The following is a 27,406-nucleotide window of genomic DNA, read 5'->3' on the forward strand; positions in this document are numbered from 1 at the left end:
AAGTTAGTGTTACTAAATACCCTCTTTGCAGCCTGTTCTTTTTAAGAGCGCCTAAGGTTTGAAGCAGTTTTTATATGTGGTTTAACTTGGACTGCACTTCATATGTGTAGGTGAAGTGTAGAACTAGCATGTGTATTATTTGTTGACATAGGGCACTTGGGTTTGGTTTGTTGAGCCAGATTACTTATGCTAATGTCTGTTTGCTGCTGTTCAAGACCTTGATGCATTTCTTCTTGCTGTACAAGAGATTACTTTATTGGTGTTCACCACTCCTATGATGATTACTTTGATTGTTGCTGAACTTCCTACCAGCCCAGTTTGTTGTTGTGTAGCTTCCCACAATTAGCAGGCAGTGTAGGGATAGTGAAGAGCATCAGATGTGTTACTTAGTGTATCAGTGCAGCTAGTCATGTTGTGGCACTCCGACATACGATTGACGTATTTAGTCTGTTTGTTTATTTAATATCCATTTTTGGTCCCCATGCCTTCTGACTATTGAGTTGTTAGCAATTTCCATTCATTCATCATCGCTGGGACAAAGCAATCTGTGGCATGGCCATTGTATTGGCAGCCTTGTGGGAATGCTTCAATTTTGGCCCCTAGTGGATGATGTGGGCAGTTATGCCACAGCGAAGACGTCAATTTCCTCCACCTAACATGTACACACACACACACACACACACACACACACACACACACACACACACACACACACACACACACACACACTATGAGGGCTACCGTAACTGGCTTGGGATTGCCAAACCCACATCCTTAATCCTTTGGGCACTGGTTTCATGCAAGTTTCCACTTGCATGGAAGTAGGACAGCTGAGTAGAATAATCAACACCCCTCCCCCCCAACCAGGATTTACAAGCTAATGGAAGCGACTCACTCCTATCTCCTGCTAACCTATCCTTCTAGTGATAGAGTTACTATTCACGGTCAGTTTCTCTTGTTTTTAGTGTGAGCTTTATCCCTGTATATCACTGAGCCAGGCATTTATTTATTGATTTAAATGCCCTAGTTATGTAGCTGGATTTTGCACAGATATTAGTTAAATGCTTATTGCTGCAACACACCTTGAAATGCTTAGCAATTTCTTTTTGCAGCTTTCAGGTACCTTTTATTTACACTTCTCAGATCCTAGCCCTGACATTGATATTCCTATTTGCACATGAGTTGGGAACCTGAGACTTGCATGTTTTAAGTGCACAGACTTTACAAAATATATTTACATCAGTATTTTATATTTAAGTGCTGTCTGTAAACTGGTGATTCTTTTTAACAGTTTTTGCAGCTTCAACTTCACACCAAGGAAATAGTCGTAGACAGTGTAATCCTTTCTCATAAATTATTTTGGAGTTAATAGACTCATAGTACATATGTGTTCCTTCCTTAGTGAATGGAGAACGGTTCAATAGCAGTTTCAAGCTTAGCAGTCCCCCAACATATTTGTTTTTCATTGTTTATTATTCTAAACCTGTACATTAGTCAGCCTGGGATCATGTTTGGTAAGTGTTTTTTGACTATGATCAGTCATTAGAGATTAAAAGTAATGTGAAAAAAAATGTGTGTGTCTGTGTGTGTGTATATATATATATATATATATATATATATATATGTATACTTTTCTTTGTCAAAATTTTAGTATTTCGAAAAAGAAAAATAGGAGCCCACTTACACGAAAGTGCACTTAGAACGTAAGTGCATGTTCACGAATACTGGTTCAACAAACAGGTAATAAAGGCAAAACAGGACACACTGCAGCACCGAAGCACTCTACAGTGGAGAAAAGGAAACATACCTGTTTCCCCACTGTAGTGGGATCTCGGAGTTAGTATATTTAAGTAGTGGGGGTGTGGGGGGTGCAGGGGGGCTTTTTTTGTGTTTCCTTTTTTGTTTTTTTACTGGTTCATTGAACTGGTATTCGTGAAAGTGCACTTTCGTGCAAGTGGGCTCCTACTTTTCTTTTTCGAAGTGATGAAATTTCAACAAAGAAAAGTAGACTATATATATATATATATATATATATATATATATATATATATATATATGAATGAAAATGTCCAAAGCTGGAAGGAACACCACCAAATAACTGTTTCAAAGAACAGGATACCAAATACTCCTTCAGAAGTTTAAAACCAGAAAAGTTTAATGCAATAATGTGAGCGCTTTCGCGGACCACACATCCGCTCCTTCAGACATAATGAAACAAAAGAGTGCTTCTACATTTGTAGTAATAGTTGACCAATCAAGCAAAAAAATGAATTAACTAATTAAAACAAATTCAAAATGAATGACATATTCTTAAAGCAACTCCATCATCTTAAAACACTTCATAAAAAATAATGCAAAATGTGTATGTTGATATATATAAAATCAACAAAATAAATATTATACATAATAAAATATAAATATAAATACAATTATGTAACATCAATAATATACTGAATAAAATGATGTGTAGGAATACACAAAAAATAATGTTATTAATGTTAAATAACTATTACACGGTGTAGCTATCTTAAAGTTCTAGCCTTCAAATAAGGTTTAAGAGAGACAGTGTCATTCAGACCTCTGCCGCGGTGTGCGGCGAGCCTTATGATCCATTTAACCTCTGCTAATTCTGTTAAATTTATAATATCACCCATTCGTATATTTACTTGTATATGCAGCACTTGAAATTGGAACACATGCTCATTGCCTTCCTGCATGGTGTGTTTTGCCACTGCACTGTAGTCTTGCCTCCTATTGAGGCAATATGCATGGTCTCTAATACGTTCCCTAAGAGTTCTGTTGGTCTTACCAACATAGAAACGAAAACATAATAAGCAGTGTGCCACGTAGACTACATTTTTAGAATTGCATGTGCTATTGTTACGTAGCTCCCATAATCGCCCTGTATCTGGGTGTTTAAAAAAGCGTGACTCATGAATGTATTGGCATTGCATGCAACAGCCACATTTTCTAGTGCCACCAAAATTACTGGGTGTTATGTTGTCTACATCAGTTACAAAATTATGATAGCAAAGCTGTTGTTTCAATGTTCTCATATTACTATAAGTAAAATTAGGAACTGGCCCAACAATGTCTTTCAATCTCTCATCAACCACCAAAATATTCCAATTGGAAATAATAGCATGCTTCACTCTATCTAAATTATTACTATAAGGAAGAATAATAGATTCTCTCCTCTGCTGCTGACCAGAAGGCACTGCAGCATCATTGGTGTTCCTGTCCGAATAATAGGGTCTCACCCTAGTTCTCCTCAGAACATCCACTTGTGAATAAACTCTGGATATCTCCTGGTGACTGTATCCCCTCTTCTTCAATCCCAATTCAAGGTTACAGAGTTCGTTCTTTAAAGAGGTTTCCTCACATGATAATCGGGATAACCTCATAGTCTGCCCCTTAATAATGTTGTTAAAAACCATGGGACTATGCATACTCGTTCTATATAAGTATGCTGGTTTGTAGCATGGTTTGCGATAAACTTTAGTTTTATAACAGTTGGATTCACAATATATCATCACATCCAGAAAATTTATACTCCTACTGGAAAAATCTACAGTAAACTTTAAAAATGAATCCATGTTATTCAATTCATTGACAAAAGAAATGAGCATATTGTGTGTACCCTTCCAGAGAAAGAAGAGATCATCTACAGATCTTCTGTAAAAAAGTATATTCAAATTACTCAGTATGTATTCCGTTTCCCAGGCAGCCATGACTAAATTGGCATAGCTATTGGCACAGCTAGTGCCCATGGCTACCCCCTTACGCTGTTAACATTTGTTCAGAAAAACAAAAATATTTGATTCCAACACTAACTCTAATAGTAAATTAAGAAAATCTACTTTGATTCCAACACTAACTCTAATAGTAAATTAAGAAAATCTACTTTGCCATTGTCAGTCACATCACATTCAGAAAGTAACTTTTTCAATAAGGCCAAACCTGTATTCGGAATACAGGTAAAAAGTGATGTTACATCCATAGTTACAAGCAATATCCCATCTATGGTGTCAAGATTAAATACAAATGTGTACAAATCAGTTAAAAAAATGTCCTGTATCTCTGAAAATATAAGGAAAAGCCAATAACGCTTTCTTCAGTTCTGAATCCCAAGTATATAGAAAGCGGTTCAGTCAACCATCCTGAACCTGACACAATTGGTCTAAAAGCAGGTTTGACCGGATTTTTGTGTATTTTGGGCAGCCCGTGAAGGCTAGGTATAATAGGATGTTGCACAATGAAATAATTAAACAAATCATCACTTATAATATTCATAAGTTTGCATTCAAGCAAACTAATATGAATGTTAGTTTGTATTTCAGAAACAATACTATATTGTACTACTTCATAAGCTTCATCCGCTAACATTTTTAACATTGTATCAAAGTAATACTCAGAATCTAACACAACTACCGGTCCGCCCTTATCTGCAGGGCGTATGACAATATTGCCATTATCCTTCAATTTATTTAATGCCTCTAACTCATTCCTGGTTAAATTGTTATTTTTGATGTTCATCGAAAAATAAAAATCATTATAAAGAGCATTCTCAACAGCTTTGATGAAAGTCTCAACACTTGATAAGAGATGCGGTGTAAATAAACTCCTACGTTTAAAACAATTGATATGATCTGTAGGTTCATTGCCAAATAGCAATTTCAAAGCTATGTTACGTGAAAACAGTCTAACGGACATGATCTCTTCACTAATGTCCATGTTGGACGTTGGTATAAAGTTCATACCTTTATTAAGAAGCTCAAGTTCATCCTGAGTCAAATCATACATGGAAATATTCCATACTAGGCTTCTTGATTCCAGAGTCTCTTCAGTGTCCGTTGTTGTTGGCCAGGTGGTTCTTTCCTTTTCGCTCCCCTTACCATTTCTGACTCTACAGACTTCCTTCTGCCCACTCTTATAGGCAGAGGAGCAACTGGAAAATTTGCAGACTCAGCTCTCTCTAGCTGTATTTTCCGTCTGACGACGCTGGAGAATGTCTGTGAATTGCTCATGTCGTCAGACATATTCATACTAATAGCTGATGCAGAATCAGACAATTGTTCATGAGGTGTAGTATAAACAGAACGGACTGGATCAGGCGATGTAATGTCGTTGACTACTCCGTTGATCTGCACAGATTCACCATTCAAATTTGCCACTTCCTTCTGCTCCATCTCTTCAGACCGGGAATGCCCAAGTATTTCCTGTTCGGAAGATACCATTTGTAGAGGCAATTCAGAATTAACTGTGTTGGTTGATATTCTGTCTCTATTGGCTAGATTTTCTTGCCTACGAGTCACTGGCAAATTGTTACTGGCCCCATTGGCAGTTCTTGGCCAAATAAAGACATTTTGTTTGGCGAAATCATCAATGTCTCTAAGTTTTCTTTTTTTATGCTCGAGGAGGTTGGTCTCATATCGTGATACTTTGTCAATCAATTCATGTAAATAAAGCTCACTACAATCACCACCAAGTAATTCAGTTAATTTAACTTGCTGCTCTTCAATAGATTTTCTCAAATCAAATTCAATCGGGTGAAAAAAGTCTAATAATAGCCTTAAATAGGCTTTACTTGCATTTAGATTGATTTGTTGCCACTGCAACAAAAGTTCCGGATAGCTGTTACCATACGTGGGCATATTAAGAATTCTTAGCCCACGTGGAACCACATTGCAGCTCAAACAAGCTTCTAGATGATAGCGTTGACATTGTAGACGCTTAAATCTGTAGATGTTATTTTCTATATCTTTTTTTAGACTTCTCACTGCTTGCTCACTAGCGGCATTGACATTTACTACATTGTTACTCATTCAGAAATCCATAGACATGAGCAGAATAACTGATTCTGTTAACAGAGTTCTTAATCTACCATTGGAACTTGTATCCATTAAAACATGAGCCACACCATTCATATTTCCTTTGTCAGTTCCTTCCATCACAAACCACAAGAAAACACAATGAAGAATAATACCCAATCCACACGATAAATGAATGAAAATGTCCAAAGCTGGAAGGAACACCACCAAATAACTGTTTCAAAGAACAGGATACCAAATACTCCTTCAGAAGTTTAAAACCAGAAAAGTTTAATGCAATAATGTGAGCGCTTTCGCGGACCACACATCCGCTTCTTCAGACATAATGAAACAAAAGAATGCCTCTACATTTGTAGTAATAGTTGACCAATCAAGCAAAAAAACAAATTAATTAATTAACTAATTAAAACAAATTCAAAATGAATGACATGTTCTTAAAGCAACTCCATCATCTTAAAACACTTCATAAAAAATAATGCAAAATGTGTATGTTGATATATATAATATGCTCTTTCTGAGAAGATTTTAGAGCTTGCATATTTGAACCCCTCTGAGTCAAGTTATTGTATATATATCATTGTGTTTTAATGAAGAGTTGGGTAAAGGTGTGTTGGCACAGAGTCAAGGTGGGAGGGTGGTAGGTATGGACAGTGAGTTGCACAGTAATCAGTCAATGTGATCAAGTTAAATGCTTTATTATCTGTTTTAGTATGTTTTGTTCCTTTTTTTTGCATGAATATAGTGCAATATTCTTTTCAGAACTCTGTGCTGAATCTGATGTGACAGTACTCATTTAAGGGGGTTGATGACTTTGTTATTATGGAAGACTTGTACACAGGATAGTGTCTTTGATGTAGTAAGACCTTTCTTCTTCACTTTTTGTGGAATTCATCGCATAAGGGTTCCTATTACGTGATCGAATTGTTGAAACTTTGAATGTTATTAGGTCGAACCCATATGTTCGAAGTTTCAACAATTCGAACATCTAAAATAAAAAAAAGAAAAAACCTAACTGCTGTATGCAGGGGGTCAAGCCCCTCTGCACTCCCCACACCCCCAGCTATACCAACTCTGAGATCGCACTACAGTGCAGAAAGAGAGGATTTCCCTTTAATGCATCGTAATGTGATCTCGGAGTTGGTATGTTTAAAGAGCGGGGGGGGTGTGGGGGGTGCAGGGGGGCTTTCCTCCCTGCTTACCACCATCAGCTGAGTTTTTTCTTGTGAAAGTTCTATTACGTAATAGGAACCCATGCATAACTATGTTCTTTCATTACATTTTAGAAGCTGGTCTTGAAACTTATCTAAAGTAGAATATTTGTTTCTCATGTTTTGGCTCCACTACTGCTGAATGTCGGCAGCCTGTGTTTCTCTCCTCCTCCACTCATTGTACTGGACCTGCCTTAGCCTCATCTGGGCTGTATCTAACTCATGTCTGTGGACAGTGAAGAGATAGAGGACCCTGGGACAGAGGAACACTGCAGCCAGGGAGTGTTTCTGTTTTTATTTCCTGGCCTGTACTCCCCCAGTACGATATGCAGAGAACATCAGAACTTTCCCACCCTTTACTTCCAGAAGTGACTGATGTTATCAGAATAGTTAACCTACCCTCAGGCAGCACCTCAAAGTTGTTCCCTTTGTCTCTCCCAGGGAAGCCAGATTGCTACATTGTGCCCTGAGCTGATTGCATGCAGTTAGATGTTCTTCGTGTTTCACTGTTGCAGTCATTACATTTGGGTAATCTGCTGGTAGGTTGCCTTAGTCGGCCTGATTAACAAAGTCTTGGGTCCTGCGTCGGTTGCTGTCCCTTCTTCCATGATGTCAGGTTGTCAGGGGTATAAAACATGCAGACAACGCCATTACATCAGTCTTTCTTGCCGCGCGGTGCCTGAAGCAGAAGCAGTTCGCAAGTGCAGGTCGGCTGACTCCTGAAATTTTCGTTTTCGAGTTTCAGAACCGAAGTCTTCAACTAAAAGCTAAGTACCCGTTGGGGAAACTTTTTCTTGCTCCTTACCGATGTCAGTAAAAGTTAATAATTGTATTACTTGTGTGAAGCAAATACCTCATAAGGATTTTCATTTGTACTGTATTCCTTGCTTAGGCCCTGACCACGACTTACCTTGCTGTCGGTTTTGTGCTTTATTTAATCAGTGCACCATCCATCGTCGGTACATTTTTGCTTCTAAATATTTTGGCTCTTGGTTTAATTATCCAGAAATGACATCGGTTAGCCATCCAACTACCGGAATACCGAAAAAATACAAAGATAAAGACAGAAACAGGCCATTGAGGTCCAAAACTGCCGACAACACTTCTCCTAAGCCATTCGCAAGTTCGCCAGAACTCAGTGAGCCGCTTTCTCAGCCCCTGATACCAGCTACTTCTGATTCGCAGGCCTCTACTGAGACCCATTCGGAATCCAGTATGCCGCGAGATGCTTCACCTATGGAACCCACAGATGTCTCTACCTTGGATGGGTCTGGAGCAGGCACCGGCTTCTGAGGGTGTATTCAGGCCGACAGATTTGTATGTTAAACCGACACCACCTTCAGTATTAAGGTCAAAGTCTCGATCTATGTGTAAAAAACCGACGCCCAAGCCACATGTTCAGGCCCGTATGCCTAAAAAACAAATGATCAAAATGGCTGAAGATTTAATTACTCTAATCAGAGGTAGTCAACCCCCCCCTTCTAAGAGGCCTAGGGCTGAACTTGACTATGAATCTTCTGAACAGGACTCTGTTTCTTCTGGCTCTTTTAATGAACAGGATTTGTCCATGCCTACTTATGAGGACTCTGATGCAGAGGATTCCATTCCTTCTGCTTCTCCCCCTAAGGATTTTTCTTTTGGGGAAACTTTACATACCTTAAGGGAGCATTTCCACTGGGAAAGTCAGGATTATTTTGAATCCAAAAAGAGGCTTGGGGATTTCCTTCCTCAGCATTGGCCTTTGGCTATACCTCCTGTACTAGACATTGTTGATGTGTTTTCAGAATCCAGTATGGCCCCTGATTCCCTGCCTCTGGCCCCTTGTAAGCCAGACAGGTACTACAGGGTTCCTGACTCCCACAAATTCCTTTTCAAAAATCCTGTTGCGGACCCTGAAACATTTTCTTAGGGGCCCAAGGGCATTACGGCTTCTACTGCTAAAAATCCTACCCCTTCTGATAGAGACTCCAGGGCGCTGGATAGATGGGGTAAAAAGGTTTATACTTCTGCAACCTTGGCAATCAGGGCTTTAAACTGTCAGTTCCATATGCTAAAATATCAACAGCATATCATGTGATTGCTTAAACAGAAAATTATGTTGATTTCTGACTGTGTGGAAAATAGGGATTTACAGTATTTATTGCATTCAGCTGAACAAGTTGGAAAACATACTTTGCAATGTGGTTTTGATTCTTTGGAGGCCTCTTGCAGGGCTGCTGTTACTGGGTCTGTGCTTAGAAGGCATGCTTGGCTTAAGGAGCAATCTCTGCCTGATCATGTTAAAGCAAAATTGTTGCATGCTCCTTTGCTGCAGGACCGTCTGTTTGGCAATAAGGCTGAAGAAGTTCTAAAAAAGATGGAAGATCAAGCTAAATCTATGCAAACTGTGAAAGATTTCTTACAAGTACAACCTCCAAGATTTAGTAGGCACTGGCCTACTAAGAACTGGTCCTTTCCAGTTCCTTCCAGAGCCACTCAAGCCAAACCCAGACATTCCAAAAGCACCAGGTTTCAGTCCCAAGGGACTTTCAGAACTAAGCAATGGGGTGCCTCCGCTTCCAAATCTGGAAATAACAAGACTCCTTCCTGTGGTAAACAGTCTCAATGACTTTCCTTTAAAATTACCAAGCACTTACTTCGTAGCCGCCCCTTTGGGAGGAAAACTGGCAACTTATAAACCAGAACAAATGGGCTTTAAATATAGTGCCCCAGGGATACAGATTACATTTCCACATGTTGCCAACTCCAAACTGATGTCCAGACCTGCCCCCAAATCAGTGGGCAGAGGCTCAGAAACAAGTACTTTCCCTCCTAAACATGGGGGCAATTCAACTAGTACCAGAAGAGGAAAAGGGGCAAGGTTTCTATTCCAGACTTTTCCTGGTACCCAGAAAAGACAAATCATGGCGTCCAGTTCTGGACCTGTCTACTCTGAACACATTTCTGGACATTCCAAAATTCAATATGCTGACTCTTCTCCAGTTATTTCCTATGCTAGGCAAACATGCCTGGTTGGCAACTCTAGATTTAAGAGAGGCGTACCTGCATATCCCAATCAGGGAATCTTGCAGAAGATACCTCCGCTTCAAAGCAGGTTACTTGCATTATCAGTTCTGTGCACTGCCCTTTGGCTTATCTACTGCGCCCAGGGTATTTACTAAGTGCCTGGATCCAGTAATTGTATTTTGCAGGCATAGAAATATTCAAATATATCCATACTTGGATGATTGTCTAATTCAGGCAGAAAACAAGGACATTCTTCTAAAACATCTGGCATTTGTAAACAGGGTTCTAACTTATCTAGGGTACACCGTAAACTAAAAGAAATCACAACTAGTACCTTCTCAAAAAATTACATTCCTGGGTGCAAGCTTGAATACCACTGCCCAGATGGCTTTCCTTACACCAGAAAAGCAACTTCATTTAGTGACTTACTTCAAACAGGAGGCCACAAAAACCCTGCTATCTGCAAGACAAATACTGCAAGCCTTGGGGTTCATGGCCTCCTGTATTCTTCTAATTCCATATGCAAGACTGCATATGAGGAAACTTCAGTGGTACTTAAAAAGTTTATGGAGTCAACATTGTCACAGCCTGGAAACAATGATTCCTATCATTCCTTGCCTGCAACTAGAGTTCCTATGGTGGGCAGAGGCCTGCCAACAAAACAAGGGACTAATATTCATACCACCTCCTGCCACCCAAACCCTAACTAACAGACGCATCAGACTATGCATGGGGAGCTCATCTGGCAGGGAAGTGCTTTCAGGGCACATGGAGCCCAAATCAAATGCACCTTCATATCAATCAGAAAGAAATGCTAGCTGTACAGAATGCATTGACAGCCTTCAAGGACTACCTTCATCCAGGACAACTAATGGTAATGACGGACAGCACCACAGTTATGTGGTACATAAACAAGCAGGGGGGTACACATTCCTACCCCCTCTGCTGACTAGCCATGGCATTGTGGAACACGGCCTTGAGCTATCAAGTACAACTACAAGCTCAATTCCTGCCAGGAAAGCTGAATATTTTAGCAGATGAACTAAGCAGAAATCTCATGGACCCACACAAATGCAAACTGGAACCACAGATTTTCAACATGTTGATGCGCAAATGGGGAGCCCAGACATAGATCTTTTTGCCTCACCCCAGAACTACCAGTTGGACAAATTTTGCTCAAGAACTCATCACAAAAAAGCCTGGAAAGTGGATGCTCTGTCCATCAGCTGGGAAAACCTATCACTTTATGCCTTTCCCCCTCTGCCTCTGCTCTCCAAAGTTCTACTAAACGTCAAACAGGACAAACCAAAAATGATTTTGATTGCTCCAGACTGGCCTCGCCAACACTGGTACCCACTCCTATGCAGTCCGTCAAAAATTTCTCCATGGCACCTGCCTCAGACACCTTCCTTACTGTCTCAGCAGAACAACCAAATTCTGCACCCTCCGCTCCAAACATTGAATCTTGCAGCTTGGCTAATCACTGAAATTCCCTCTTAGCATCCCTCAGCAAACCTGTGATGGATGTCATTTTGGAGGTGAGAAGACCTAGTACTAGAAAATCTTATGCTGACAAATAGAAAAGATTCTGTGCCTGGAATCAATTTCAAGGGATGATAAGCACAGCAGTGCTCAATTTAGTACTTAACTGAGATGCTTCACAAGGGCTTGTCTTTTTCTTCCATAAAAATCCATTCCTCTGCCATTTCAGCTCATTACAACACAGAACCCCCCTCTTCTCTCATCATCTGCTAAAGCAGTATCTGAGAGGGGCCAAAAACTGGAGGCCACCCAGGAGCGCTCAAACCCCTGCCTGGGGCCTTAACTTTGTATTGGAGAAATTCACTCTCCCTCCTTTCGAGCCAGCTGCTACTGCAGACTTAAAATTTTTTTCCTGGAAAACAGCCTTCCTTTTAGCAATCACTTCGGCTAGAAGGATTTCTGAATTACAGGCCCTTATGGCAGTGGAGCCTTTCATCATTTTTCATGCGGACAGGGTGTCACTCAGGACCAATCCATCCTTCATGCCCAAGGTGGTATCCAGTGTGGCTCTTAATCAGTCCATTCATTTACCAACTTTCTTTCCCAATTCACAGAACAAGGGGGAGTGGGTTCTACATTCATTGGATGTACACAGACAACTTAGATTTTACTTGGACAGGACTAAATCTCGAAGAAAATCTGAACAAGCTTTTGCTGCAGAGGCAGAGGGAAAGGCTATTTCAAAGCAAACCATTTCCAAATGGATAAGCCATTGTATTCATTTCTGCTATAAGCACCATGGAACACCTATCCCCCAGTGGATCAGAATCCATTCCACCAGGGCTGCATCTACTTCTACTGCTTTTCTCAGAGGTGTTCCTACCAGGGATATTCTAGAAGCTGCTACCTGTAGTTCAGTTTATACTTTCACCAAACATTATCATTTACCAATTTTCTCTAAATCCAGAGCTGGCTTTGCCACTGCTGTTTTGCAGGGCCTTATAGCCGGTCCTAATGCTGTATAAATCCATCCTCCCAACCATAGCTTTGGGAATCTACCCAAATGTAATGACTGCAACAGTGAAACACAAAGAACATAGTACAGTTGTGTACACTTACCATAAATGTAGATGTTCGAGTGTATTCACTGTTGCAGTCCTGGTTACCCTTCTTCCAGCCCCCTGTTTTTTCTCTTACTATGCCTCTGCTTTCTTTTGCTACACTAAAGTCTTTTTGGTGTATTTGCTTTTGTTTGGAGGTATAATTTTGTATTTTAAATTTATTTATATATATTTTGCTCCCCTTTTGGGGGGCACCTGACATTTGGGGCAAGACAAACTGATGTAATGGTGTCACCTGCATGTTTTATACCCCTGACGACCTGATGTTATGGAAGAAGGGACAGCAAATGACGTAGGACCCAAGACGTTAATCAGGCCGACTGAGGGCAACCTGCCAGCAGATTACCCAAATGTAATGACTGCAACAGTGAATACACTCAAACATCTACATTTATGGTAAGTGTACACAACTGTACTTTCCTTCAACCGCAGAATGGACCCAGACCTACCCTTCTTGTTTGCAACTTCGAGTCTAAGATGTCAAACTCTGATTGTCTGGTTAGGGTGTTATCCCACTATAACACTGTCACAGACATATTTGCAGTAAAACATTTTTAATGCTAATATTACAAAACACTATTTTGGGACTACCCTAGTGCACTGAGATGGCAGTTTTTGGTAGTGGATTAGGTTGCATAAAGGATAGTAAGGAAAAAAGAGTGCTTGTGTTATGGCATAAATAGAGGAACTAGTATGGTAACAAAGGAACAGTTTAATTCATTTTGTCCTTCCTACTGATTTTGTGCAAGCTGACTATATATATTTGCATTTCACACTATATAGAAGTCCTATATAACTGCATGTAGAAATAAACATTGGGGTCATGGAAGACTCTAGTTTTTTTTAATATTTGATGGAGGCTGATGGATACTGTTATCAAGACTTTTCCAATGCTCTTCAGGATTGTCATCTGGCATGCCTCTCAACCTCGGTTAGCACAAGAAATCCGGACAAAGCCTAACATAATTTAAGGAACAAAGGCTCGAAAATATGGATACATTTTAAATATTGTTCGTATGGACTTGTAAAGTTGTTAGAATGACAGGATCTGTGTTAGCACTTATTTTCTGAAGGATATGAAGTGTAAAACTCAAATGCATGTCATTATTTAGTAACTTCAATTTTCAGTGATGTGTTAGAAAACTGCAAATTTTATGAGGAACAGACCAAAAATACGAGGCAAAATCTGGACAGTTGAGATGTATGCCAGCTGAGGATAAAAGCTATAAAAGAGAGGTTGGTGACCAAGAGCAAAATGCAGCTTCCCATGAAGTGGGATTGAAGCTTGAAGGAAGAGTGGGGAGCTTGGGTGATAATGCAAGTAAATTTAGTTTTTCCATACATTGGAAAGTTGGTTAAGTGAGGAAACGGTTGAAAGTATGAAAGCAAACTTAGACAGGGGAATGAAAGTAGGGGAGAGGGTAATATGCTAAACCACCAGGTTATATTGGATTGGCTCCATGAAAGAAGACAAAAATAAAAACAACTTCAGGGTTGCCAGTGCAGACTAGATGAATTAAGTAAATTATTTTCATGCCTCCAGCAGACCTACTTCTTTGACAAGTTGCTTAATTATGGGCAAGTCCATTAATCTCCTCTGTTCTTTCTGGCAGCTCTGAACGGGTGCACATGTCTGTTGGACTTTGTTGTCACTAATCTGGAAAAGCCTGAGATTTTAGTATTTGAGTAAGAGTTTTGTTGAGACTACAGTTCTAGGTATGTGACACAGGATGCTATATTGTGTTCATCAGGCATATTCGTACTCCCAGTGTGCTGAATCTGAGATTAATGACTTCATTGTATTCCTTGGCTATTACAGCCTAAGCTGTAGAAATATACAGTGTCAGCAGCAGTGTTGTCATAAACTAGCAATCCTAGTCAAGTTGCCTTTTTTCCCCCATTAGATGAAAGTGGAGAAGATGACGACGATGAAGAGGAAGGATTGCTGCGCAAAACTGGCAATTTCATAGCTGCATCAGAGGCCTTACCTCGGGGTATCATACAGGTAAAATGTTCTTGATATGAAAGGAATACTGGTCATATAGGTGTAGAGACTTTGTACTTCTATTATTTTGTATCAGTAAGGAGGTTCTCAGTAAAACTGTCTGCTGTATGATGTGATTCTGGCAGACAGCTTGAATATGTATGGCCTGTAAGGATTTGAAAGCTTTCAGAAGCATTATTGGGAGCATTCTGTATCTATAAACTTGAGATTGAGACAAGTGCAAAAATATTAGCAGATCCAAACATTCAGTGTCTTAATAGCGTTTTTAAGTAGTGTGCTGTAAGAATTAACTGATCATTTTCATTCTGTATTCTAAGTAACTGTTTTGAGTACCCAAGAGGTGGACATTCTTGTATGATGGTTGAGTTTGGCTGCATAAATTCACTGCAGAGGATCATGGCAAGAGAAAACACTATTAGTTGCTTTCAGTTTTGTTGCTGACATCATCAGAGTATTCGTGTGTGAGTAAGCTGACCTGAGATAGGCTGGAAAAATAAAGGGAGAAGGAAGACGTAGGAGATCTTGTACATAGTATGAAACCCAGAAGTGCTTGTAAAAGAGCGAGTTCTAAACATAAATTCAGCTACTTAATTTACAAGGAGCCCAGTAATACTGTTTTGCGAAAGAAGCTGATAGTACTACTGCTGACTTTCAGACTCCTCTGTGACATGTCTGTAGTATTCCTCTCTCAGGTGTGACCTGTGCCAAGAGGGTCTACCTACTAAGAGAACCTATACATATGAGTATTTCTAATTCCTATATGCAGGTCCTAAAGGGTGTGAGGGGCTAGGCTTTGAGAGGGGAGTGGGGCCAGCGAGGAGCTGTCATACTGTGAAATGTTTTTTTTTTCTCACAGCCTTAAGCGTCTCCACACATCCTGATTTCATTGTAAAGTTTAGCAGGCAGTAGGGAGTAGTCTTGAACTCCAGACTCTGCCAGAGTTCCACAAGTAGACATTCAACACCCCCCCCCCCCTCCATGCAGACCTCCAGGATTGGTACATTGTTGCTCCCTGCACTGCCATCGGGTGCCTGAGTCACTAAATGAACTGTGGGCACCAGGGCCATAGTTGGTCATTATCCCTTTATGCTGTTGGTGAGATGTTACCACCTTGGTACAAGAGTGATAAGTTTTCCATTTGTCCTTTGCTGTTTTGTGCTGACAGAGAGTGGGGGATCCCAGATTCAGGCTGGGGGAAGAGAAGTACTTTTCTGGTTAGGGTTATCGATTATCTGAATTTATGGTTTTAGGTTTGCTAAGGTTAGAAGGTGTATAGCAAGGAACCAGGTATGTTAATTTTGCTTTCCAGTTGACCAGCTTAATCCATTGCTGGGTTGCCAGGGGAGTCTGAGCCTGTCCTGTCATAGTGTGTTCATTCTGAAGTTGCCAGTCCATAGGAGGGATGGGGTATCAGTGCAAGTTATTGTAAACGTATCATAAAGTATGTTACATTTGTTAAGAAGTTTCTAAGTGAGAGAGAGAGAGGAGTGGTTTACCAGACAGTGAAGGATATTTGAATGGGTTTTTAACTTTGTCAAGTCTGTGTCCTAAATTTTTGCATGTTCCTGTTTTATTTATTTATTTACTTACATTTGTTGACTGGGAGTGTCCGACTGGACGTAGGTCCATTTTCAGCGGAGGCCCAGGGAGAAAAGCTCTACAGTTAAAATAGACAGTAGTTACATTGGATTACATAGCAATTAACAATTTAACATAGCAATTAATTACAAACATATTTACAGATGAAAACATAGTACATCAGTAGACAACTAAAATCTTTATCTGCGAAGTACATAACAGACATTAACAAATGTTACAGTAAGTAGTTCCTGCTGTATAAAAAGTACTAGGCTTATGAGCATCTGAGCTTGCTATAATCAAGGTAGTTAGTGGGGTGGAAAGAAAGGTAGTGGTTGGATAGGGTGGGTGATATTAGAGTGGGAGTTCCAAGGGCATAGCCAGCATGTTTTTAGGTGCGCTTTTAGTAAAGTTTTGAAGTGGGTGCATGATGGTATGGAGGTAATTGTGGGTGGGAGGGAGTTCCATAATTTGGCTATGGCGCAAGAGAATAGTGCTTCACCAGCAGAGTTATTGGCTTTAGCGATCTGTAAGTGATTTTTGTTGCTGGATCTTAGTGGTCTGGTGGTGGGATAGGGTTGGAGTAGATTCTGAAGGGATGGGACATTTAGTGGATGGTTTACTAGTTTGTGGGTGAGTGATAGTTGATACCATTGAAGGAGGTGAGGGAGTTCAAGCCAGCCCAGTTCAGCAAGTGAGAGACAGTGGTGACTACGGTAGGATGCCCCTGTGGCGAATTTGGCAGTTTTGTTGTAGCAGGTCTCTAGCTTGTTTAAATCACATTGCCTTAGGTTGGTATATATTGGAGAGGCATAAAGTAGGGTGGAGATAAGGTGGGAATTTGCTATTGAAATCTTTGCTGCTTTTGAGAAGTTGCTTATTTCTGTATAATGCTCCTAGTTTTTTGTGGACTTTTTTATGGTCATGGATATGTGAATGTCAAATTTTAGTTTGTCTGTTTCCACTCCTAGTAATTTGGTGTGTTCAGTTGGGTATATAGTGGTGTTGTCTTTTGCTGTGATGTTAAAGTGAGAGTTGTTTTGAGTATGGTGGGTTGGAAGATGAGTAGTTTAGTTTTGCTTTGGTTGAGTATTAATTGGGCATCGGATAACCAAGTTTCAACAGAGGAAAAGGCTTCTTGTGTGACTTTTTACAGTTTGGGTAGGGACTGGGCTGAGCAGATGATGGTTGAGTCGTCTGCGTATTGTATGAGTGTGCCATGTTTGGTGGCAGAGGCTAGATTATTGGTGAAAACAGAGAAGAGTAGGGGTCCAAGGATGGATCCTTGTGGAACCCCTATGGAGACAGGTAGTTGGGGAGATATGTCATTCTGCCATACAACGGATTGTTGGTAGTCAGACAGGTAACTCTGAAACCAGTTGGTGACTGATTCAGAGAAGGATAGGTTATTGAGGACAGAGATGAGTTGTTTGTGTGGGACCATGTCAAATGCTTTAGATAGGTCTAGGAAAGTAGCAGAGGAGAGATGGCCATTGTTTTTATGCTGAAGGATAGTGTTAGTAAAGGAGAGTAAGGCAGTGGTGGTGCTATGGTTTGGTCGGAAACCATGCTGAGTATTGGAAAGGAGGTTGTTAGTAAGGAGGTAGTCTGAGACCTGAGAATGTATGCATCTCTAGTATTTTGGAGAGTGGAGAGAGAATAGCTATGGGGCGGTAATTGGTTAGTTCTGTGGAGGGGCCGCCTTTGTGGAGGGGAATTATATGTGATACTTTCCACAGTGTAGGAACCTAACTTTCTGACAGAGATCGGTTAATCAAGATGGATACTGGGTAGGCCAGAGCATCAGCTGCGATTTGTAGGTATTCACTTGGGAGGTTGTCTGCTGCTAATTTGGTGGGCTTAAGTTTAGTTAAGAGTTTTTTTATGTTGGAGGTAGGTACAGGAGAAAGAGAAGGCAGTGGGGAGATTACTAGTTGAAGGTGTGGTGTGGGTTATTGACTTAGTCTGACAACTAGGATTATGTTGGGTGTTGGCTCTAGTGTTTATAGTTGTCTGATGAGTAGGGCAATGCTGTACATATTCAAAAAGGTCTGTAAAACATACCCTTCAAGTTGGTCATGCTATAGACATGGGATCTGTTCTGTTCTGTTCTGAAACCTTGCTGAAAATGAAAAGGCTGAATTTATTCGGATAAAAAGATGTCCTTCTATATAACTGTTGCAGTATTTTTTACATAAGGGATTCCCTGCTAAGGGGAGGCCAATGTATGGCAAGCATACCAATGTCTTAGGAATATGTAGGTACTCTACGTCACACATGTATTCCATGCTCAAAGTGTTGGGCATAAAGGAGATGTAAGGATGTTTATACCTCAGAACTGAAATACCCTAGGAGGAACAAATATTCCTAGGAATGTGGAGGAACATGCCGCCAGAAGGAGAAAAAGGAATAGAAATCAAGGAATAGGGCAGAGCAGAAGGGGGGGGGGGGACATCAACAGTGAAGAGAATGACATGTGCTGTTATGGTAAGATTTTACACAGCTGTAGTATGTCCTTTCATACTTGTTGCAGTATTCTTAAGGGACAGTACAAAAATTTGTGAGGAAACTTGGGAAGGCCCAGAGGAGTCCTGTGGAAACCCATGCAGAATGGGTCTTGCAAAGCCTGCTCTTGCTCTGGAAACATCCAACTTGTAGTGCTTAGTGAAGTTGTGGACAGAAGTCCAAATAGCAGCCTCAGGGATGGAACTGGTATCCTATCTTTTGAAAAAAGGTAGCAGAAGAGGCACTAGCTCTAGTAGAATAAGTCTTTACAGAGGTAGAAAGCCCTTTACCATGAAATGAATAACAAAAAGAAATGGACTTTGAGATCCAGGAGGAAATGGTTTGCTTTGAAACAGCCAGACCTAGAGCTCTGGGATGAACGGAAACAAACAGTTACTCAGATTTGCAAATGGCCATAGTCTTATCCAAATAATATCTGAGCGGTCTATGCAAATCCAAAGTGTAAAGAACTTTCTCACTAGTAGACTGCGGAGAAGGAAAACAGGAGGGCAAATTAATAGACTGATGAAGAGACCTTTCATTAATCACCTTGGGCATAAAAGGATTACTTCAAAGAGACACCATGTCCCTATGAAACACTAAGAAAGGAGGAACAGCCATAAGAGCCTGGAGTTCAGTGACTCTTTTACCTGATGTAAGGGCCAAAAGAACAGTATCCCAAGTACAATGTTGCTAGGGGGTGGAAGGTGCAGGCTCAAAAGGATCCTGAGTCAAAATTTCAAGCACAAAATTGAGGTCCCAGGAAGGTGGAATAGTCTTCCAGTGAGGTCTGATATGAAGGACGCCTTTAAGAAATTGTTTGACCTCAAACCTAGAGGCAAGAGGAGGAGTCAGTGGCAGACGATAGCTGAACGGAGAGGTTTAACTTAAGAATATGCTAACCTAGCATGGAGTAATTCACACAAATAAGAGAGAACCAGAGGGATTCCAACAGAAAATGGATCCTGGTTACAAGCAAGACACCAGACAGAAAATCTCTTCAATTTGGAAAAAAAAACGATTCTCTAGTAGTGGGTGTCCTGACCTCCTGCAGAATCCTAAGCACATTCTCAGAAAAAAATGCCTAAAAAGGATAAAAACCCTATCACCCACAGCTTCACTTGAAAAGTGGACAAGTGAGGATGGACCAGAGATCTCTTGTCTTGTGTGAGAAGGTCCACCCTGTGAGGTAACTTGTGGCGATTGTCCCTGGCTAGGTGAAGAAGAGGGAGGCAGTGCTGTCTGGGCCAAAAGGAAGTCATCAGCAAGATTTTGTGGGGAGGCTTGCTTGATCTTGAGCAGGACCCTCTGACTCAGAGGAAGGGGAGGGAAGGCATAGAGAAACATCCCTTCCATGGAAAATATAAGATGTACACCTTCCAAGCCAGAGGACTTGGGACTATGGTACAAAAAGGAGGATGTAGCCAAAGTGGGCAAACAGATCTCCATGTGGAGTACCCCATTGATGGGACAATATCCAGAAATGCATCTCTGTGAAACATCCATTCGTGAGCCTGTGTACTGGGCCTTGAAAAAGTGTCACTATGCCACTGTATTTTGCTTGAAGGAATGTAGACAACCTGAAGACTCTCTCAGTACTGTATAGCTCGATTCCAGACCTGAAGAGCAAGTCTGCAAAGAAGGTAGGAGCATGTCCCCCCCTTGTTTGTTGATATACCACATCACTGTGGTATTGTCTGTTAAGATTTTCAGAGATGCAGAGACTGTTAAAACACTGTTTTATTTATTCATCATTTCAATAAACAATCATGTAAAAGTTTTATTTGAGATCTTCTTTGTTGGTGGTTTAACAGTTTCTGCACCTCCACAGTGTCTTTAATTTGCTTTTGGAGTGCTCTTGGCACTTTGTATTTGGAAAGATTTTCAGAGGTCCTGGACTAAAGAGGAAATGAAAAGTCTGAAGAGCTATAAGGGGAGCTCTCATCTTTGTTATGTTGATGTGATCTGACTCCTGAGGAGGAGGCTAGAGAACCTGACATGAGGGAACCAAAGGAAGCTCCCCACCCCCTGTCTGAGGCATCCAAAAAAAGTTCCAGAGATGGGAATGGGAGTTGAAAATGAAGTCCTGGGTTGATAGAAGCTGATGAATCCACCAGTGAATCTCACATTTATGGCCTGGAAGGAAAGGAACTAGGAAATCTCAGTGGCTTAAAAACCTCAGCTTTGGCCGGCTAAGAACTAGCTGTATTCAAATGGACGTATAAGAGAATTTAAGTACCTTTATCTGCACTTTTTTTCCAAAAATACAGTATTTAAATTGATTTAACTGTATTGCAGGAATATTAACTGAACTGGAAGTTAGTCAGTGCTTGCTGAATTTTATTATTTGCTAGTAATTGCAGGTGTGGGGGTAGCCACATTCTTTGATTTCCTGTCCTTGCCTATTTAAGTGGTACAGTGTGAAACATTTTCTGCTTAAAAACCTCAGCTTTGGCCGGCTAAGAACTAGCTGTATTCAACTGGACGTATAAGAGAATTTAAGTACCTTTATCTGCACTTTTTTTTTCAAAAAATACAGTATTTAAATTGATTTAACTGTGTTGTAGGAATATTAACTGAATTGGAAGTTTTGACTATGCTCTTCAGTTAGTCACACTCACCCTCCCTGTTTTGTTTTGGTGTTAATCTTATTGGCCTTGAAACTGCCTGCCCCTCTTGTAAATTTGTGTTTGGATACTCCTTCTGGGCCCATATCATTTACTCACTCAACTGAGTGCAGTGAGATCATATTCTGATTTCAGGCACTCCTACTGTGTCCAAAGAGAGCATCTGGGAAACAGAAAAAAAAATTAAGCTTGTTTCCTGCCTTTCCTGTTAAGTGGTATAGACTATTTGTAGGCTTCTGAGCCCCCAAGCCCTTCTGTGTTGGAGGGAAGCCTTCTAGCTTAGTTTTTTTTCTAATAACTAGCCAGTTTTCTAGTTTCAGCACTCAAATCTGTTTCTTTGATCTCAGCACTTGCTCAGAACTCATTGTAAGCACTACATAAGCTGCAAATTACTACAGCACTCAACTTTCCTCACTTGTCTAGCGGAAAGCAGTTTTTAGTACTTAATAAATAAGCACCTATCCAGGCATGTCTAAGGTCAGCTCCCAGTGATTTCTCCTGTCAACCTGATGAATCTGGGCATCTTGGGGCAATGCAGCAATTGCCTCATGTACACAGACAACCCTCTCCTCCTACCACCCAACACTACAACCTGTGAGAGATGCACTTATATAGCCAAACTGGAAGCAAAGCTCTCTTCACCCAAGACTGGACTAGACAGTCAAGAGGAGAAGGTAAACACTTGCACCGCATCACCCTCATCACATAGTCCCTCAAAACCTACACCACCAAAACACACACATAGAAACACAAAACACACACCTACATTCACGGAGGCTCTCAATAAAAACCTGCCCAAGCATCAGGGACATCCAAAGCATAAATGCAAGCAAACTCCACCCCCCCAACACAACCCAAATGACACATAGCCCACACACTCAGTGTGCCACTCAACCACAGCCCATAAGGCATAACAACGTACCCAACACTCTAGTCATAGGCGACTCTATAGTCAGACACACTGATGTTCCACTCACTAGGCTAAACAAGGAGAAAATTACTGTCAGCTGCCTGTCAGGTGCCAGGATCCGCCACATAACGCATGCACTCAGGTCACTCCACAATAAGTACAAATATGACACTGTCATTGTCCATGTTGGTGTGAATGACCTGAGACGTACCTCCCTGGACTACATGAAAAGAGACATGGAGGAGCTCTCCGATCTTGTATCCCAGGCAGGTATGACCCTAACCCCGAGTAGCATCCTGCCATCACCCAGAATGATATCACAGTACAAGGACAAAATGATTGACTTCAACAATTGGCTAAGCTTCTGGTGTCATTCTAAGGGGATCCAGTATTTGTCTTCCTGGGACGACATGATTGACAGTCCACGAAGCTTTGGTAGAGATGGCCTGCACCTGTCGCCCTTAGGATTCCGGATACTGGCTAAGACTCTTGCAACCCCTATAGTGCCTTTTTTAGGCAAGGTGCAAATGACAAATTCACTACCGTAACAGGTACAAGCAAGCAAAATCTGAGGGTAATGCTACTCAATGCTTGAAGTCTAAACCTCAAAATGCACTCACTTGAGGCACTCCTTAAAATGGAGAACATTGACATCTGTGCAATGGCAAGAGACCTGGTTCAAAGCTCCAGAGAGCACCCCTGCATTACCAGGCTTCAATTCATACCACACCTTTCGGCCACCTAACCCAGAAAGAAGCACTAAAGGCAGAGGCGTGTCCATATTCATTAAGGATATCCACACCTCCAGGCTAGTTGCACAGCATAATGCATCCGAGATTATCCAAGTGCAACTAACTCTGGGCAAGACCGCAATCCAAATTGTAGCTTGCTACAGACCCCCCACCATGCCCCAGGATTCACACTTACACTGGAAAGTATTAGGGTACAACCCAACACCCTAATAATGGGCGATTTCAACTACCCCACCATTAACTGGGAAAACTACTCATGTACCAACTCTTTTGCTCAACGTTTTCTAGAATTCATAAATTCCAACGCTTTGGATCAACTTATTCACACCCCCACCAGGGGCAGCAGTATCCTAGACCTGGTCATTACCAACATGGGAAACCGGTGTTCCACACCAGAGGTCAATTCCTCGTTGGTCAGATCCAACCACAAGCTAATCAGCCTAGACATCCACATCCCACCCCCAGCCCCAATTAGGGAAACCATCGTAAAAAAATTCTCAAAAGCCAACTTCACACTTAAGACAGAAGTGGCAAACTTCATGACACCCATGCAGACGGACAATAGAGGTATGACTGCCGAATCCTACACAAATGCACTTTATAAGCACTTACACGAGTGTATGGATCATGCTATCCCTAATAGAACCAAGATGTTATCCTCTAAAAAAAGGAAGCCAATCTGGTGGACCTCTGCCATAAACAAACTCTACAACAGAAGAAAGAAACTGTTGCAAAAAAGAGTAAAATCCCATGACTGGAGGAACTCCCTGGTCAACCTCAGTAAGAAGTTGAGATCCCTCATAAAATCCTCCAAAGCTAGTTACGAAAACAAAATTGCCACTGACTCTAAAGACAACCACAAAGCATTCTATAGCTATGTCAAGAATCTAAATGGGAACACTCGGATCTGCTCTGAGTTGCAGCATAATGGCACTAAATATACAGAACCAACTGATATTGTCAACATCCTAGCAGATAGGTTCAGTGCTAACTTTACCCCCCTCTCACCCCTTAGAGGGCTCATCTCTATACCTGAAGAATGCAAAGTTCCTATAATCACGGCTGCACAGGTAAAAAACACACTCTCCAAAGCTAAGAACACAGCATTCATGGGGCCTGACAATATCCCAGGCTGCGTTCTACACGAACTACAGAATGAACTGGCACCCTACCTAAGTACCATGTTCAATCATAGCCTCACCTCAGGCTTTGTACCCACTGAATGGCGCACCGCGACAGTTATCCCACTCCACAAAGGGGGAGCCACGACGGACCCCGGGAACTACCACCCCATTAGCCTGACGAGTCTGGTCTGCAAGGCCATGGAACGTATCATCATGGAACTCATAAACAAAGACATTGGTAATCTCCAAACTCTGGACCCTACACAGTTTGGATTTGTAAAAGGCAGATCATGTCTCCTAAACCTGATTGACTTCTTTGAAGCAGTCACCAAAGCCATAGATCAGGGTAAAATGGTTCACACAGCTTCTCTAGATCTCGCCAAGGCTTTCAACACCATCGCCCACTCTGGAATTATAGATAAGCTCACTAAACTAGGTATAAATCCCTATGTCACAAGATGGGTTGCCAACTGGCTCACGGACAGAACCCACACTGTGAAAGTAGCGGATTCCAAATCCGACATCAGACCAGTGACAAGTGGAGTACCACAGGGTTCAGTCCTGGGTCCTCTCCTGTTTGGTATCTACTTCTCTGAAGTGCAGGCCAACACAGAAGGTCTTTATTGACAAAGTTTGCAGATGACTGCAAACTAGGAGCCATAATCGAAACTCCTAACGATGTGGACAAACTACAAAAGGGCCTCAATGAGACAGATACCTGGTGTCAAAGCCATGGCCTGAAGCTTAATGCCAAAAAGTGTATTGTCATCCCCTTTGGTAAAAACTCTGTGCCCATGAACTACCACATAGCTGGTAGTCTACTTAATGCCAAAAATGTGATGAGACCTTGGGACACAGGAGGACAGTAGTCTCTCCTTTGATAATCACATTGCCACAGTGGTCAGGAAATCCTTTTACGTGGCTCATCTCATCACAAAGGGATTCTCATCCAGAAAAAAAGAGGTAATTGTTCCCCTCTACTCATCACTCATTAGACCCATTATAGAGTACAACGCCCCTTTTGGTATGTACCTCACAAGACATCTACAACAACTGGAAAGACCACAGAAATACCTCACAAAGAGGATTACTGGCCTCAAACATATGCCCTATGCAGACAGTCTCAAAAAACTACAGCTTTACTCCATGGTATATCACCTACTCAGGGGCGATCTCTGCCTAACATACAAAGCTATGTCAAACCCAGATCTGTTGGACATGCTCCACTTAAAGAAATCCCAATCCCTCCGAGCTACACGCTCTAGGGACCTTAACCTTGTCACCACAATAAACAGAACATGCTGGAGGGATAGATTCCTGTCCCAGAGACTTCCCATACTCTGGAACAGACTACCTATCTATGTCAAACAGAGCTCCTCATTAGCACTCTTCAAGAAAAATCTTGATGATTGGATGGGAAATGGGAAACTCACCCCGGGGATCACTTCTGTGGCTCTGCTCGACAGGGGCACAGGAAAATAATTTTCTTGGGTGGCGAAAGCCAGGGTACATTTTTTGGCTAGGCTTGTATGGGCCCTAGGGCCGATAGCCTAGTACCTACCTATGAACCTGTGACCGTGTTGAAGCCACACTGACTTTAAGAACCACTGTAGATGTTCTTCGTGTTTCACTGTTGCAGTCATCACATTTGGGTTATCCCTGCCAGGGTAGCCCTCAGCTAGCCCGAATACCAGAGGCTTAGTATTTCTGCGTCGGTTGCTGTCTCTTCAGGACTGACATCAGGTTGTCAGTAGTATTAAAGTAAGGCAGCTGACATCATTACATTAGTCTTTCTTGCCATGTAGCCTGAAGCAGAAACAGTTTGCACGAGTGTAGATTGGCCGTTCTAGTTTCAACTGAATTGAAGCTGAAGTCTTCTAAAGCTAAATACCACACTGGGGATCCTTTTTTCTTGCATTAACCGATGTCAGAAAAAGTTAACAATTGTCTCGCCTGTGGAAAGCAAGTACCACACTGAGACTTTCATTCCTACTTTATCACTTGCTTAGGTCCAGACCACTATGTCCCCCACTGTCACTTCTGTGCTTTGTTCAATGCCAGAACTATCCATTGTCAGGCCCTTATTGTAGCTAGATATTTTCACTTACAGTCCTTGAACTCCTATATGGCTTCCGAAAAAACTTAAAGCTAAAGACAGAGAGAGAGAGAGAGAGAGAGACCGCACAGGTCCAGACCTACCAACAACGCTCCCATTAAGCTAGTAGTCAGTTCTTCGGTCCTCAGTGAGATGCTTTCGCAGCCCCTGATGCCCGCTTCTGTGGATTTGCAGGCTGGTACTGAGACACTTTTTCAGAGTCCAGTATGCCGCAAAACTCTTCTTTGACTAAGCATCCTATGATCGTCACTACCTTGGATGGGTCCGGAGCCGCTGAGCAGGCACCGGCTTCTGAGGAAGTCCTTTACACTACCGATTCTCAACACAAACTGACTTCGCGGCTACCATTCTTTTGAAAACAGCCGAGTTTCTTATGCCCAAGGTACGAACCACACCCAAGAAACCGATGACCCAATCTCGGGCACCTGCTTTCTTGCCTCATTCCCAAATGCTTAAAATGATGGAAGACCTTATCGTGCTGATCGGGGGAAGCCAAGCTTCCCCTATCAAAAGGAAAAGAGATCTGTCCCCTGTAGTTTTGTCTGAACAGGAGTCTGATGACTCTGATGCATCTGAATATGAAGATATGCAACCCCTCTCTGCTTATGAGGATTCTGATGCAGAGGATTCTATTCCTTCAGCCTCTCCCCCAGAGGATTTTTCCTTTGGGGAAACCCTTCATACCTTAAGGAAGCATTTCTGATAGGAAAGTCAGGACTACCCTCAGTCTAAAAAGAGACTCAGGGAATTCTTAGATCTTCCATAGCACAGACCCTTGGCCATTCCCCACAGTCCTGGATGTTGTGGAGGATGATTTCCTGGAATCCAGTTAGACTCCTGACACCCTCCCTCCTGCACCTAGAAAACCAGACAGATACTTAAGAGTCCCTGACTCACACAAATTTACTTTTAAAAATCCTACTGCTGATCCTGAAGTAATTTCTCAAGGGCCTAAAGGAATTAAAGCAACCTCTGCTAAGAATCCCACCCCCCTCAGATAGGGATTCCCCGCGTACTAGACAGATGGGGTAAAAAAGTATACACCTCAGCTACTCTTGCTATCGGAGCACTCCGTTGTCAGCTCCATATGCTAAAATTTCAGCAACATACCCTGGAACTCCTAAAACAAAAAATGTTTTCC

General features: G+C 41.6%; 1 protein-coding gene across 1 annotated transcript in view; it reads left to right on the forward strand.

Annotated features, from left to right (window-relative positions):
- Window positions 1-27,406, forward strand: part of UTP18 (UTP18 small subunit processome component) — a 972,748-nt gene that overhangs the window by 277,056 nt on the left and 668,286 nt on the right. The window contains exon 3 of the mRNA XM_044084934.1: window positions 14,553-14,653. Within this exon, the coding sequence (XP_043940869.1) occupies window positions 14,553-14,653 (101 nt within the window). The remainder of the gene's footprint in view (window positions 1-14,552; window positions 14,654-27,406) is intronic.

Source organism: Protopterus annectens, chromosome 10.part0 (genome assembly GCF_019279795.1).
Source record: "Protopterus annectens isolate FY-2018-M chromosome 10.part0, PAN1.0, whole genome shotgun sequence".
In the NCBI taxonomy this organism is placed as follows: Eukaryota; Metazoa; Chordata; order Ceratodontiformes; family Protopteridae; genus Protopterus; species Protopterus annectens.